The following is a 16826-nucleotide window of genomic DNA, read 5'->3' as shown; positions in this document are numbered from 1 at the left end:
AGGCCCTTTTACGGAATGTGGCTAATTATGGTTGAGTTACAGGAGGCTCTGGGAGCCCATTCTCGCAACTATAGATGCTTTGAGTAAGCATCCTGTCAGCACCTTGAACTGACTACCCAATTCCCCTCACATGGCATGGGTTGACCCGGGCGAAGGTTTGTTCACTTGCCAAGTGAACCGTTGTGAGTGGGAATCGAACCTTGGTCGCCTGTACAGGAATCAAGGTTGATGTCCACTATACCACAACGCCTATTTTTCTTCCAAAACTTCCGTGTTGTTTTGACTTTTTGCAAACTTTTCCGTCATTCTCGAGAGACTGCATCTCGTATTCATATGATTCCGTATCTCTTAGGGAGATATTTTGATTTAATTTCATCATTTCTCCAAAGGAAAAATTGACGTCAAGAAAAACTTCCAATAAAAGTGACGTCAAATAATATTTTGCTATCCATTCGCCTTAAACTTTTGTCAAGTGCGGCAGAAGTGAATATTGTGAATTTTTGTGAATATTTTGATCAAAATATTGATTAATAATGAGAAATTTTGCAGATTATCGTTTCAATTCCTCTGAGGAATATCGTTTGATGTATCTACATGAAGTAGATCAAAACAAAAAATTGAAATTGGTCAATGAAGACCAACAAACAACCATTGAAGACTTGCGCAAACAACTTGCCGAAATGACGGAAAAGTTTGCAAAAAGTCAAAACAACACGGAAGTTTTGGAAGAAAAACTTCAAAAACAAACTCAAAAAGCGAGTAACTTGGAACAGAAGCAGTCAGAAAGTGAACGAAAGATTGTCGAAGCGACACAGGAATGCCAAAAGCAAAAAGAACGTGTCAAAAAAGTGAAAGCATTGAGCACCGAGATGTTGGACGAATTAGACAAAGCTGATCGCAAGATCCAATCTTTGGAATCTCGTGTTGATCAACAAGCTGACTTCATTAGAAAAAAGTCATTCATCAATAAGGAGCTCTCGCAACAGGTCCAACTCCTCAAGAAAACTTGCAAAGCCGCTGAAAAGAAATCAGCCAAATCCACCAAGTTGATCCACGAATTGAAGGTGACCGTGTTCCAACAACAAAACACAATCAAAATGTATGAAGACTTCAAATCACGCTTCCAAGCACGTGAGAGGAAAGTCCTTCTCAAGCTTGAAAACTTGGACAAGCACCAAGAAGGAAAATTTCAATCTCGTGTTTTCTCCAGTCTTCGTCGTTGGAGCCAAAGCCAGGAGTTAGTGAAAAGCATCAGCGCTTTGTTCGAGAGCAACATCCTCTCCGGCGTTGAAACACACCTTGCAGCTGAATCGAACGAACGCTTGATTTGAGTTTACAAAACAAATTTGATGTCAGGTCAGGAGGAGCACCATCTAGATCCCTGCTATCGGTCAAGCTTGAATCCGATACAACCTGTGCAGCGAAAGACGGAAACAACACCTAGCCCGTCTTCAAAATCATCGAGCTCTAAGAACATCAAAAGAGCGGACGGAACAACATCTATCCCGTTGTAAATAGTTTTTGTAATATATTTTAGTTTTCCATTCAAAAAAGAAAATTACAAAAACAAATAAGATGTCTTCGTGTCTACTACTATTTAATTGAGGGGATGAGATCCTTGAGAACACTATAGCTCTTTAGGGTCCTGTTTTTGATTTTTTTAAAGTGTGAAATCTGTGTTTCTTAAATGAAATTTTCTTAAACGTAAAAATTCATCGATGAAAAATACAAGGAGCTGTATCCTTGGGAAAGACAGATCGTACGTGCTCAACGCACTGGGCACAACTTCAATAGATTCAAATTATTCATAGACCCAATTGTAGCAAAACAAACCAAAAGATTAGTGCCCAGGCCAGGAAATCAAATTTGAAAAATTAAAAAAATGTCCCCTGAGATATTCACCCAAGAAACAGGTGTGCCTAATTTCAGCGAAATCATTTTTGCCTACCCTGAAGCAATGCATGATGAAATCTATACAAACTGTCCTCAAAGGTTATTATTCAGTGAAAGCCAAACAGTGATTTATTTTCACGGTATAGAAAAGTAATTTCGTCACGTGATCTACTGCATAAAGTGCCGCTTGTTGGATGAATGTTTCACACGTCAATGGAGTTGACCTATGCCTGAAGCTCCTGACAACTTGCCTTTAAAGGGCATTATGTGCACCGATGTTTTTAGACGAAGAATAAAATATCTTTCTAATGGTACCAAAATAGTTGTTTAACACCTGAGCTACAGGCTTTTATGCCAATTCAAGGGTGAGGTTTCACTCTGAATATTCTAGCTAAAATTTGACTCATATGGTGCAAATGTTCAAAGTTTTTTTTATCTTTTACATAAGGCAGTGTTTCTTAAAATTTTCAAAACATCATCAAAAGATGTGAATTTTAGATCCAAGCTTACAGTGAACTGTTTCTCTGATCAACCTCTACTAAAGAAACATGAAAAATCTAAGGCGTATAAGCTTTCACGACCAGAAAATTTTGCGAATGTTAAACCTTATTCGCTATGGTTGATATCTATGAAATTTTTTAACAAGGCGATTCCCGATTCGCGAAAGTTTATGCTCACGAAAAATTTCATTAAAAAAGTCGAAATCGCACTAATCTTTTAGCATATTTAAAGCTCTTAGAGCCTTCTAAAAGCCGAAGAAAAACCCTTGAAGTTTAGTCAAACTATTATTACTATACAACGGGAGCCGTCTACTTAATTTAGAACGCTTTCACGTTATAGATATTGAAGAATAATCAATTGAGGCTCCCGAGCGGCACCCCGCATCACGCCGTTATGCAATTTCTTTTGCTCTCATCCCGAACATGAAAAAATAGTCAAAATTTATTCGTCACGCAAAAGTAGTGAAAAATTGCCCCAAAATGACGCTTCAGGTCAGGTAGAATCTTAACCAGTATGGGGGGAGAGTTCTTAAACGGGTCGGGTAGATTCTAAACCATTACGAGGGAGAGTTCTTTACCATGTTGGGCAGGTTTTTAACCATTACGAGAGAGAATTCTTTACCAGGTTAGGCGGGTTCTTAACTAGTATGAGGATATTTCTTTATTGGGTCGGACAAACTTCACCAGTACAAAGAATAATGAGTTCTATACTAGGTTGGACGGAATGTTAATAAGAATGGGGAAAGTCCTTTACCAGGTCAGGTGGATTTTTAAACAGTTATTGGGAGAGTCCTTTATTACTAAGTCAGGGGATTCTTAACCAGGATGGAGAAACTTCTTTAACAGGTGGGGCGGATTCTTAACCAGCTGGAAAAGGGCGGTTCCTTTACAAATGCTAGTGTAAAACCTGGCAAGTTAAATGAACTTTGGCTGATTCTTTACCAACTTTGAAAGCTGGTTGAGAATTCAACAAGCGACCCATTGATTTTTCATAACACTTTAACGACTGTGAGATTATTTATGAATTTATTGGGTCTTATGGAAACACAAAACTAGAACTAGAACAACCCATCAATTCCAGTTCACGTGAAAAAATGACGTCAAAAAAAACTTTTTGGATAAAACTGACGTCAAATAATATTTTACCATTCAATCGCCTTTAAAACTTTTGTCTCTAGTGCAGCAAAAGGTGAATTTTGTGAATTTTATCTATATTATCGTCGAAATATTGATTAAAAATGAGAAATTTTGCTGATTATCGTATCAATTTCTCTAAGGAATATCGTTTGATGTATCTACATGAAGTAGATCGAAACAAAAAATTAAAATTGGTCAATGAAGACCAACAAACAACCATTGAAGACTTGCGCAAACAACTTGTCGAGATGACGGAAAATTTTGCCAAAAGTCAGAACAACATGGAAGTTTTGGAAGAAAAACTTCAAAAACAAACTCAAAAAGCGAGTAACTTGGAACAGAAGCAGGTAGAAAGTGAACGAAAGATTGTTGAATCGAAACAAGAATGCCAAAAGCAAGAAGAACGCGTCAACAAGGTGAAAGCATTGAGCGCTGAAATGTTGGACGAATTAGACAAAGCTGATCACAAGATTCGATCTTTGGAATCTCGCATTGATCAACAAGCTGACTTCATTACGCAAAAGTCATTCATCAATAAGGAGCTCTCACAACAGGTCCAAGACCTCAAGAAAACTTACAAAGCCGCTGAAATAAAATCAGCCAAAACCACCAAGTTGATCAACGAATCGAAGGTGACCGTGTTCCAACAACAAAACACGATCAAAATGTATGAAGACTTCAAATCTCGCTTCCAAGTACGTGAGAGAAAAATCCTTCTCAAGCTAGAAAACTTGGAGAAGCACCAAGAAGGAAAATTTCAATCTCGTGTTTTCTCTAGTCTTCATCGTTTGAGCCAAAGTCAGGAGTTAGTGAAAAGCATAAGCGCTTTGTTCGAGGGCAACATCCTCTCCGGCGTTGAAGCACACCTTGCAGCTGAATCGAACGAACGCTTGATTTGAGTTTGCAAAACAAATTTGATGTCAGGTCAGGAGGAACACCATCTAGATCCCTGCTATTGGTCAAGCTTGAATCCGATACAACCTGTGCAGCAAAAGACGAAAACAACACCTAGCCCGTCTTCAAGATCATTGAAGCTCTAAGAACATCAAAAGAGCGGACGGAAACAACATCTATCTTACCGTCAATAAAACCTTTCAGTTTTCCATCCAAAGAAAGAAAATTACTAAAACGAATAAAATGTCTTCGTGTCTACTACTATTTAATTGAGGGGAAGAGATCCTTGAGAACACTATACCTCTTTAGGCTCCTGTTTTTGATTTTTTTTAAGTCTAAAATCTGTGTTTCTTAAATGAAATTTTCTTAAACGTGAAAATTCATTGATGAAAAATACAAGGAGCTGTATCCTTGGGAAAGACAGATCGTACGTGCTCAACGCACTGGGCACAACTTCAATAGATTCAAATTATTCATAGATCCAATTGTAGCAAAACTAACCAAAAGATTAGTGCCCAGGCCTGGAAATCAAATTTGAAAAATTAAAAATATGTCCCCTGAGATATTCATCCAAGAAACAGGTGTGGCTAATTTCAGCGAAATCATTTTTGGCTACCCTGAAGCAATGCGCGATAAAATGTATACAAACTGTCCTTAAAGGTTATTATTCAGTGAAAACCAAATTGTGATGTTCACGGTATAGAAAAGTGATTTCGTCACGTGATCTACTGCACAAAGTGCCGCTTGTTGGATGAATGTTTCACACGTCAATGGAGTTGACCTATGCCTGAAGCTCCTGACAACTTGCCTTTAAAGGGCATTATGTGCACCGATGTTTTTAAACGGAGAATAAAATATCTTTCTAATGGTACCAAAATAGATGTTTAACACCCGAGCTACAGGCTTTTATGCCAATTCATGGTTGAGGTTTCACACTGAATATTCTAGCTAAAATTTGACTCATATGTTGTAAATGTTCAAAGCTTTTTGTGCTTTACATAAGGCAGTGTTTCAAAACATAATCAAAAGATGTGAATTTTAGATCCAAGCTTACAGTGAACTGTCTCTCTGATCAACCTCTACTAAAGAAACATAAAAAATCTAAGGTGTATAAGCTTTCACGACCAGAAGCTTTTGCGCATTTTAAACCTTATTCGCTATGGTTGATATCTATGAAATTTTTTAACAAGGCGATTTCCGATTCGCGAAAGTTTATGCTCACGAAAAATTTCATTAAAAAAGTCGAAATCGCACTAATCTTTTAGCATATTTAAAGCTCTTAGAGCCTTCTGAAAGCCGAATGAAAACCCTTTAAGTTTAGTCAAACTATTATTACTATACAACGGGAGCCGTCTACTTAATTTTGAACGCTTTCACGTTATAGATATTGAAGACGAATCAACCAAGGCTCCCGAGCGGCACCCCACATCACGCCCTATTGCAATTTCTTTTGCTCTCATCACGAACATGAAAATAGTCAAAATTTATTCGTCACGCAAAAGTAGTGAAAAATTGCCCCAAAATGACGCGTCAGGTCAGGTGGATTCTTAACCAGTATGGGGGAGAGTTCTTAAATGGGTCGGGCAGATTCTAAACCATTACGAGGGAGAGTTCTTTACCATGTTGGGCAGGTTTTTAACCATTACGAGAGAGAATTCTTTACCAGGTTGGGCGGGTTCTTAACTAGTATGAGGATATTTCTTTAATGGGTCGGACAAACTTCACCAGTACAAAGACTAGAGAGTTCTATACTAGGTTGGGCGGACTGTTAACAAGAATGGGGAAAGTCCTTTACCAGGTCAGGTGGATTCTTAAACAATTATTGGGAGAGTCCTTTATTGCTAAGTCAGGGGATTCTTAACCAGGATGGAGAAACTTCTTTAACAGGTGGGGCGGATTCTTAACCAGCTGGAAGAAGGCGGTTCCTTTACAAATGCTAGTGTAAAACCTGGCAAGTTAAATGAACTTTGGCTGATTCTTTACCAACTTTGGAAGCTGGTTGAGAATTCAACAAGTGACCCATGGATTTTTCATAACACTTTAACGACTGTGAGATTTTTTTTTATGAATTTATTGGGTCTTATGGAAACACAAAACTAGAACCAGAATAACCCCGGGGGGGGGCGTACTAGGGTTGCGAGCTGACCGGGGGGGGGGTGCCACCCGACTTACGAAATTTGGACCCTTACCGGGACTAAAAAGGAGAAAACAATTGAAAATTTTGGGAATTTTACGACCCTTAGCTGGACAAATTTGACCAATTTTGACCAAATTTCGATCTTTCAGGGGGTAAAAAGTTGAAATTTTCCTATTTTTCCGACCCTTAGTGGGACTGAAATTTGATTTTCTGATTTTTCAACTTTGGAAGTCCAAAAAAGGTACCCTTAAGGGCGGCACATACCGTACCCCCCATTTGCCTAAGTACCCCCCCCCCCCGGGAGAACAAACCATCAATTCCAGTTTGATGTATTCAATGCCTAAGACAAGTTCACGTAAAAAAGTGACGTCAAAAAAATAAATTTTGAATAAAACTGACGTCAAATAATATTTTACCATTCAATCGCCTTTTAAACTTTTGTCTCTAGTGCAGCAAAAGGTGAATTTTATAAATTTTATCTATATTATCGTCGAAATATTGATTAAAAATGAGAAATTTTGCTGATTATCGTATCAATTTCTCTGAGGAATATCGTTTGATGTATCTACATGAAGTAGATCAAAACAAAAAATTGAAATTGGTCAATGAAGACCAACAAACAACCATTGAAGACTTGCGCAAACAACTTGTCGAGATGACGGAAAAGTTTGCCAAAAGTCAGAACAACATGGAAGTTTTGGAAGAAAAACTTCAAAAACAAACTCAAAAAGCGAGTAACTTGGAACAGAAGCAGGTAGAAAGTGAACGAAAGATTGTTGAATCGAAACAAGAATGCCAAAAGCAAGAAGAACGCGTCAACAAGGTGAAAGCATTGAGCGCTGAAATGTTGGACGAATTAGACAAAGCTGATCACAAGATTCGATCTTTGGAATCTCGCATTGATCAACAAGCTGACTTCATTACGCAAAAGTCATTCATCAATAAGGAGCTCTCACAACAGGTCCAAGACCTCAAGAAAACTTACAAAGACGCTGAAATAAAATCAGCCAAAACCACCAAGTTGATCCCCGAATTGAAGGTGACCGTGTTCCAACAACAAAACACAATCAAAATGTATGAAGACTTCAAATCTCGCTTCCAAGCACGTGAGAGAAAAATCCTTCTCAAGTTAGAAAACTTGGAGAAGCACCAAGAAGGAAAATTTCAATCTCATGTTTTCTCTAGTCTTCATCGTTTGAGCCAAAGTCAGGAGTTAGTGAAAAGCATCAGCGCTATGTTCGAAAGCGACATCCTCTCCGGCGTTGAAGCACACCTTGCAGCTGAATCGAACGAACGCTTGATTTGAGTTTATAAAACACATTTGATGTCAGGTCAGGAGGAAAACCATCTAGATCCCTGCTATCGGTCAAGCTGAAATCCGGTACAACCTGTGAAGCAAAAGACGGAAACAACACCAAGCCCGTCTTCAAGATCATTGAAGCTCTGAGAACATCAAAGAGCAGGCGGAAACAACATCTATCTTACCGTCAATAATTTTTGTAGAAATTTTCAGTTTTCCATCCAAAGAAAGAAAATTACAAAAACGAATAAAATGTCTTCGTGTCTACTACTATTTAATTGAGGGGAAGAGATCCTTGAGAACACTATAGCCATTTCCTAAAATTCCTGTTTTTGGATTTTTTTTAATTGTGAAATCTGTTTTCTTAAATGAAATTTTTTTAAACGTAAAAATTAATTGATGAAAAATTCAAGGAACTGTATCCTTGGAAAATATAGGTCGAACATACGCAACGCACTGGAATCAACTTCAGTGGCTTCAAATTATTCATAGACCCGATTATAGCAAAACAAACCAAAATAATCGTGTCCAGGCCTCGAAAATTCAAATTTTTGAAAAATGAAAAAATGCACCGAAGGAACAGGCAAATCTGACAATTTTTGAAGTCTCCAGGCTGCTTCAACGTGTTAGCCTCGTTTGGGTGAAAAGCTCGTCCTCAGCCCCCAAACATCAAACTTATTGAAAAAAAATCCAAGGAACAAGATATTCACATAAGGAACAAGATATTCACATAAGGAACAAGTTTCTCTAATTTCAGCGAATCCAACCATTTTTTGTTTGAAGTCTCCAGCCTGCCCTAAAGTTTTTTGTGAGAGACAGATAGACAGACAGACAGATTGTCAGAATCTAGCTCAACTGAAGTTGAGAATAGAATACAGAGATTGCATTCAGAAATATCCCTTGATAAAACAAAAGATTACTTATTTCCTTTGACAAATACAAGATTGCTTTTGGTCATTTTCATTGGGAAATGAAAGAAAAGATTGTTTTTTAAAGATTTTGCATAGCGAATAAAAGACAAAGGCTAGTTTTTATATTTTTTATGATATACAAGAAAGTAAATTAAGTCATTGTTTGAAAAAAATCGATTTCAATTCATCATGAATATTCTTAACTTTTTGGAAAAAATCATCCTGAAATATTCTTACAGTATTCCTAGGTTTGAATCTAAACCCAGCCAAAATGTAGCATGTAATACATACCTCAAGCAAAAATTTGAAACCTTTTAGCATTGCTGGGGAAAAATTGGCAATTTAATGGTAAAATGCTTTAAAAATGGCATTTTTAGGCTCAGTTGCAAAATTCCATTATGGTGGTATTCTTACCATATTCTTAATTCTTGGGCCAATTTCATCACAAATATTCTATAAGTATAATCTTATAAAAAATGACGTGTAACCCAGCAAACTAATCGACAAGTCATAGTGCGGAAAAGGGTCTGATCCCCCTTTCTTGGCATCCCCCCTAACCTTTAAAAATGCCTATCCCCCAAGGATTTTGGACAAAAACAGCTAACAAATATATGGTGAAATATCTTAGAGAGAAAGCGAAATAATAAACTTGTTTCTTCTTCTTGACTCAGACTACTCTAACAGAAAACTTCCTTTCGTGAAGACCAAATTTCATAACCTGTGCTTGAAAATAATCTACAATATATATGTAAGCCCCCCCTTCTTAAACTATCCCCCCTTGCTTGCTGTCCCCCACCTTTTTCATAAAAATTTCTGACCCCCCCCCTCTTCTTAAACTTTTCGGAAGGTGTCATCCCCCCTTAAGAAAGGGGGGACGAACTATGCTTCAAGTCATTCCGGGTGAAGCCGGGAGGGATATGCTTTGCCTTAATTCTTTGAATGGTAATAAAATCAAGGAATGCGCAATAAAATATATACAAACTGTCCTCAAAGGTTATTTTTTCAGTGAAAACCAAATTGTGATGTTCACGGTATAGAAAAGTAATTTCGTCACATGATCTACTGTACAAAGCGTCACTTGTTGGATGAGTGTTTCACACGTCAGTAGACTTGGCTTAGGTTTAAAGCTCCTGATAACTTGACTTTAAAGAGCATTATATATAGGCACTGATGTTTTTAGAGGGAGTATACAATACTTTCCTAATGGTTCCAAAGTCTCAAGCTACAGGCTTTTATGCCAATTCAAGGTTGAGGTTTCACTCCGAATATTCTAGCTAAAATTTGACTTATATGATGTAAATGTTCAAAGTTTTTTGTGCTTTACATAAGGCAGTGTCTTTTGAGATTTTCCAAATATTATCATCCAAAAAGTACGAATCACAGCTTACATCTCTTTGGTCAAAATGAATTAAAGAAGCGTGAAAAATCTTAAGATGTACAAACTTTGACGACCAGAAAGTGTTTTCGTTTTCATGAAAGTTAATGTCTGTGAAAATCTTTAACAAGTCGATTGCCGATTCGCGATAGTTTATGCGCGAGAAAATTTCCTTAAAAAAATCGAAATCACAATACTTTTAAATCTTAAAAAACATTAATTATTTAGCATATTTATGCTCTTAGAGCCCTCTAAAAGTCAAAGTAAAATACTTTAAATTCAGTTCAAGTGTTATTACACGACGGGAGCCGTCAAGATGGTTTGGGACGCTTTCACGTTAAAAATATTGAACAGGAAAAGAGGCCCCCGATCAGCACCCCGCATCGCGTCATTAGTTTTTAAAATTTATTCGTCACGCAAAAATAACGAAAATTGCCCACAAATCACACGTCAGGTCGGTTGGATTCTTAAACAGTATGGGAAAGTCCATTGTCATGTCGGGGAGATTCTTAACCAGTATGGGGGTAGGTACTCGACCATCTCGGGGGTGAATTCCTATACAGTTGGCTAAATTTTTAACCAGGTGGGAGAGGGCGGTTCTTTTACAAGTGCTAGTGTAAAATCTGGTCAGCTTTTAAGAGTTAAGAATTCCATAAGCGACGCTTTTACAAATTTGTGAGATCATTTATGATTTTTTTTATGTTTTATGCAAGCACAAAACTAGAACTAGGACAACCTATGAATTTGAGTTTTGTTGTTATGTATTCTCAATGCCTAAAACAAAGTTCACGTCCAAAAGTTACGTCACCAAATATATTTTTGATAAAACTGACGTCAAATAATATTTTGCTATCCATTCGCCTTTTAAAAAACTTTTGTCAAGTGCGGCAGAAGTTACTATTGTCAACTTTTGTGAATATTTTGATCGAAATATTGATTTATAATGAGAAATTTTGCAGATTATCGTATCAATTCCTCTGAGGAATATCATTTGATGTATCTACATGAAGTAGATCAAAACAAAAAATTGAAATTGGTCAATGAAGACCAACAAACAACCATTGAATATTTGCGCAAACAACTTGCCGAAATGACACAAAAGTTTGCAAAAAGTCAAAACAACACGGAAGTTTTGGAAAAAAAACTTCAAAAACAAACTCAAAAAGCGAGTAACTTGGAACAGAAGCAAGTAGAAAGTGAACGAAAGATTGTCGAAGTGACACAAGAATGCCAAAAGCAAGAAGAACGCGTCAAAAAAGTGACAGCATTGAGCGCCGAAATGTTGGACGAATTAGACAAAGCTGATCGCAAGATCCAATCTTTGGAATCTCGCATTGATCAACAAGCTGACTATCTTACGCAAAAGTCATTCATCAATAAGGAGCTCTCGCAACAGGTCCAAGACCTCAAGAAAACTTGCAAAACCACTGAAAAGAAATCAGCCAAAACCACCAAGTTGATCAACGAATCGAAGGTGACCGTGTTCCAACAACAAAACACAATCAAAATGTATGAAGACTTCAAATCTCGCTTCCAAGTACGTGAGAGAAAAATCCTTCTCAAGCTAAAAAACTTGGAGAAGCACCAAGAAGGAAAATTTCAATCTCGTGTTTTCTCTAGTCTTCGTCGTTTGAGCCAAAGTCAGGAGTTAGTGAAAAGCATCAGCGCTATGTTCGAAAGCGACATCCTCTCCGGTGTTGAAACACACCTTGCAGCTGAATCGAACGAACACTTGATTTGAGTTTGTGGAGAAAATTTGATGTCAGGTCAGGAGGAACACCATCTAGATTCCTTCTATCGGTCAAGCTTGAATCCGGTACGGCCTGTGCAGCGAAAGACGGAAAAAATACCTAGCCCGTCTTCAAGATCATTGAAGCTCTGAGAACATCAACAAAGGAGCGGAAGGAAACAACATCTATCCAGTCATCAATAGTTTTTGTAAAATTTTCAGTTTCCATCCAAAGAAAGAAAATTACAAACAATTAAATTAAATTATTTCGTGTTTATTACTGTTGTTGCCTATACACATATGTTTTATAGTCTGCTGTGAGCGCAATACATTGTGTACAGAGTAAATTTGCCGAAATGGAGTCAAAGCTCTGTTCTATCAGACCGTTCTTAATTTACAAACATTTTGAGCCTTAAGTCGTATTTTGTAATGGAGTAAAATCATTCACATTTTTTTTTAACCATAATTTTACTTATTTATAAAACAATTATCAATGTTCTTAATTTTTGGACACATTTGATCCCCGTTATTCTTATAAAATTGTTCTGTTCTGATAAAAAATCAAGGCATATAATCAAGGTCAAAATATGTTGGGAGTTCTGAGTATTTTATCGTGTTTCAGAATCTGAAGTTCGGAAGAGGACAGCGATTCCAGCCTTTCTACTTGGTTTCGAATTGAATATATATGGAATATATTTTTTTTCGCTGCAACACAGCAGGATAACCCCTTACAAAAAAAAAAATAGATTTCTCTAATACAATGGGGAACCTAGAAGAAACTGAAAAATTATTACAGAACTAAAGAAAAAATGAATAAACGATTATCATAATATTAATAGTGACAACAAAATAATGAATATAAGAAATATTTTTTTATTTTTATTTTATGACAATTTCTTTGAGTAGTTTTATTTATAAAGTTCTTCCTGTTACACCACCCACCCCCTCCCACCCTGGGAAAACACACTAAGTTCACGCACACACAATACACGCACACATACACACACACACGAAGATTATTCGTCTTCAGCTTCATTACTTTCACCTGATCAAAGATTTTGAGTAATTTAAGCTCAGCAAACAGGGGAGTGGCAGAAGTTCTTGGCTCACTAAAGGTCATGAGTCTTAGTGCAGTGTTTTGAAGAGTAATGAATTCTATGTGTGACAGTATTGTCACACAGTCCCCAGAGTTGACTAGCATAGCGAACATGAGAAGCAAAAATTGCATGATAAATGTTTAGAAGGATGTGAATTGGAACATAGTGACGAAGTTTGGATATTGCCCCATTTGCCCTTCTCAATGTAGCAGCAACGAAAGAAGTATGAACCTTCCAGTTTAGATGATTGTCAAGGTGAACACCCAAATACTTCACACTCTTACTTGGTGATAGAATTTTCCCGCAAAGCTTAATTCTTAGCATAAGTCCATCTGCCTCCAAGGGGAACGAAAAATAACAAACTCAGTTTTGCTAGCATTCAAAGAAATTTTGTTGGCATTATAAAGCCAGCTGACTAAAACTCTGAGATCAGTATTTACCCTCCCACAAAGACTCCATACGGTTTTTGAAAAATTTAGTAAATGAGTATCATCAGCAAAATGATATGTTTCAGAGGTTCTTATACAGCGGAGAAGATCGTTTATATACAACAAGAACAGCAGAGGACCCAAGACTGAACCCTGAGGAACTCCATGATTAATAGATTTTAAAAGGGAATTTGAGCCTGAGAGAGAAACATACTGGGAGCGGTTAGTGAGGTAAGATCGGAACCAGTCGTTAACAATGCCTCTGACTCCGTAGTGATCGAGTTTTTCAAGTAAAATTTCGTGATCAACTGTGTCGAAAGCCTTTTGTAGATCGACAAATACACCACAGGCAAACCCACCATTGTCAAGTAGTTTCGGATACGTTCGACAATATTAATGAGTGTATGCTCAGTAGAGAACCAAATTGTCGAGAGTAGATTTGATTATGGTTTTCAAGAAAGTCAGAGAGACGTGACGTTTCATTGGATATTTCGATTGTATTCCAGTATTATATTCGTAGACCCTGAGACCCCAAGGCTTAAGTCTATATTAAACTACATCCCCGAATTAAGTTAAAACACTTTGAGATTTTGCAAATTATAACTTTGATTGAAACCACAAATTAACCAACCATAGAATGAGAAACGAAAACGTAAAATCAAGAATGTAAAAATATCCAAACAAATTTTTGACAAACCTTGAGTTTTGATTTAGCACTGATTGTGAGTATATCTGTTGAACGAACTGGTGTGATCTTGCGAAACGTTCCTGGAAAAGAAACACATTCTCATAAATCATTATCATTAAGATTAGTATTGAACAGCATTTAAGATTTTGCTTTTTAATAAGAGTGATATCGTTTGCATACTCATCAATTTTGATTCACAAGCTTTTTCACATTGAACTGACACGGGTGTGGAACAAGATTGGTCAGAAAGAGGAAAAGAAAAACATTTTATGCTTATATCAGCATAATAATATAACAATAAGCAGACTGATATGAAATATGTGTCTGACATGAAACGGGAACACTTATGTAAAAATAAAAGCTTTTTAAGGTCACTTTTAAATCGATCAATTCTGAAGTTTGTTCATTTTTAGTAAAAGCCTTTTATTTGTTTCTATTGAAATATATCATGCGACATCATGATTTAGTACAGCGTAGTCTCTATAACTTGAACACGCACGGGGATCGCAAATTTGTTCGAGTTAAGGGAATTTCAATGAAGGAGCAAGGTTTATGAGGCGTTGTTAACTGAATAGACCAGAATACTTGTTGAGTTATGGAGCATTCGAATTGCAGAGGTTCGAGTTGAACAGGCTCCATTCTATAACAAAACTTATTACTCAAATGTGGAAATCGGGAGCTTACCTGTGCTATTATCAAGACGAACTTTCTTCTTGAAATCACTGAGCGGCTTTTTGATCACCTTTAGGTAAGGACATATCATGTGCACAAACGATTTATCAACAACTACAATATCATCCAACCCAATCGTGTTTACCGTTGAATTTCTACTATAATTAACAATCGGTTTTTGTAACGAGAAAGTTGATTCGTAAAAATCGAACTGATATGACGGGTTTTGATCAAACAACCAGCCAATGTGCAATGTTAACGTGAAATTCAGTAGGAAAGACGTATTCGAGCGCAAACAATGGCTCAACTGCTTATAAATTTGCAGTAGGAACATCAAAGGTTCTTTATAGGAGTCCAAAAGGAATGCGTTTTTATCCGCCATACTGAGCAGATCTACAACCCAAGGCAGTGTTACCAACAGTCTATGATTTTGTACTGAATTCTCTAGAAATGATATCAAATGTAGCGATTCAGAAAGCATTTCCCTAGAGCTATCCATTTCCTTTGTATCCGTAATAACATGGTAAGGTGAGAATATGATATAGCCAAGAAACTTCGCACACAATCTCAATTCACTGATTGTTGTTTTAATGTCTTGCCATAGAGTGTCAGAAAAATCTGACCGATTCAACTCAGTATTAATGTGTTGGTGAAGTCCAAACGTATTCGAATCCAATGTTTTTAACTTGGTTACAAACACGTGAATAAGACATTTATTGAACGTGTAACTATCAGCGATCCGGATAAAATCTTTAAAGAATTCTTCCACTTTGGTAAAAGTCAGTTTAGGACAAGGATCACATGTCGATGAGGGTCCAGTTAAACGGTTCTGTAAGCTCTGAAAACGTAGCGGATCTCGTTTCTTTAATTCTTTTAAAACACCATCTGAAGTATCTGGTTCCTCAGTTTTATCACCAACTTGGTTTTTATGCATTTCTAAGAGCTGACCGACGAAAAGGCGAGCAAACTGTAAATCATTATTTAATCCATCTTGGGACGACTTCATGAACTCGTGAACTTTCTTTGTAAGGAATGTCGTCATATTCCATTCAGGATCTCCAATATTTTCCTCCCAATGTCGTACGATGGAATAAAACGCGTCTCGTTTCTTCGAAAATGAATAGAAATGCCGATCAGAAATGAAACTTTTCCGGTTATCAGAATCCGTTTGAAACGCTATACCGGTATTTGGTGATTTCATTGAATTTAGATAAGACGAGGTCAAATTGAAGCTGTCGTCTAGAGCTATTTCTTGTTCAAGGTACTCTAAGAAGTCAGCTTTCGTGAAAAACTGCAATCTAGAATTCTCGAACAACAGCGTCAATGCCTTTCGATCCAGAATAATGAACAGGTTTTTCATCTTATTGATGCAAGTGACTGCAAAATAAATATGACATTCAATATTCGGGAAAGGGTGCAAAAGTTTATCCAAAGCCGAAGTTGATAATCGCACGGTTAATACGGTGAAAAGGAAATAAAGTTCTAAAGTAACGTTTGGTACCATATTCCATAAGCAAATGTAAGTGTAAATCTCCGATAACATATCTAACGTTTTCTTCTCAGCAACTTTGTCTAGATTTAGAATTTCCGTTGATGGTTTAGTAGGTGTAGTCATGGTTCGGTCTAAGCGACTGTTTCTCAATGACAGTGAGTCCATATCAAAATCGTTTGGGAAATCGAGTTTCTTGGTTGTTTTCGTTGTCAAGTTAGTTGCAAATCTTGAGGTATCGCCTTGGAAAATGTTATCGAACGACGGATCCACGTTTTGCGCTTCGAAGTTCGATTCTTCGAGGAACGAGGTTTGGTTACCGTTAAAAGAGGTGGACTGCTGAGAAGTAAAGTGTGTGGAATTGGAGGTTTCGATACGCTGTGGTGTTATGTTTGTTTTGATTGTACCGACTGTTGTTGCTGTGATTCTCCGGGGACTATAATCAGGAAAACAATAAAAAATCAGTGTTTTGAAAATTCGCTGTTCCTTGGCATAGCGTGTCAGTAAAACAGTAATTAACACGTTTGCTGCCGACTACTATACTAGTATACTCGTAGAAGAGGGGGACAAAATACC

General features: G+C 37.1%; 3 protein-coding genes across 3 annotated transcripts in view; 2 read left to right on the top strand and 1 right to left on the bottom strand.

The window, feature by feature from the left end:
• The window catches only part of LOC136810559 (codanin-1-like), a 39863-nt gene that overhangs the window by 21480 nt on the left and 1557 nt on the right, over positions 1 to 16826 (bottom strand). The window contains exons 3-4 of the mRNA XM_067067121.1: positions 14774 to 16686; positions 14099 to 14169 (exon numbers count right to left, since the gene is read on the bottom strand). Of these exons, the coding sequence (XP_066923222.1) occupies positions 14099 to 14169; positions 14774 to 16686 (1984 nt within the window). The remainder of the gene's footprint in view (positions 1 to 14098; positions 14170 to 14773; positions 16687 to 16826) is intronic.
• Positions 473 to 1331, top strand: LOC136810536 (myosin heavy chain, clone 203-like). The gene has a single exon (XM_067067101.1). The coding sequence runs from the start codon at positions 534 to 536 to the stop codon at positions 1329 to 1331; it is 798 nt and encodes a 265-aa protein (XP_066923202.1). The 5' UTR covers positions 473 to 533.
• On the top strand, positions 11041 to 12061 carry LOC136810525 (tropomyosin isoforms c/e-like). Its single transcript, XM_067067098.1, has one exon. It carries the CDS (start codon positions 11091 to 11093, stop codon positions 11886 to 11888), a length of 798 nt encoding a protein of 265 aa, XP_066923199.1. The 5' UTR covers positions 11041 to 11090; the 3' UTR covers positions 11889 to 12061.

The sequence above is a fragment of the Clytia hemisphaerica genome, unplaced genomic scaffold (assembly GCF_902728285.1).
Source record: "Clytia hemisphaerica strain Z4C2 unplaced genomic scaffold, Clytia hemisphaerica genome assembly, whole genome shotgun sequence".
NCBI classification, from domain to species: Eukaryota; Metazoa; Cnidaria; class Hydrozoa; order Leptothecata; family Clytiidae; genus Clytia; species Clytia hemisphaerica.
Note: the sequence above shows the minus strand (reverse complement) of the source record. Positions and strands in the feature narration are given on the sequence as shown.

Coding starts and splice junctions, on each gene's coding strand:
- LOC136810536 (XM_067067101.1), top strand. CDS start 534: ATGAGAAATTTTGCAGATTATCGTTTCAATTCCTCTGAGGAATATCGT.
- LOC136810525 (XM_067067098.1), top strand. CDS start 11,091: ATGAGAAATTTTGCAGATTATCGTATCAATTCCTCTGAGGAATATCAT.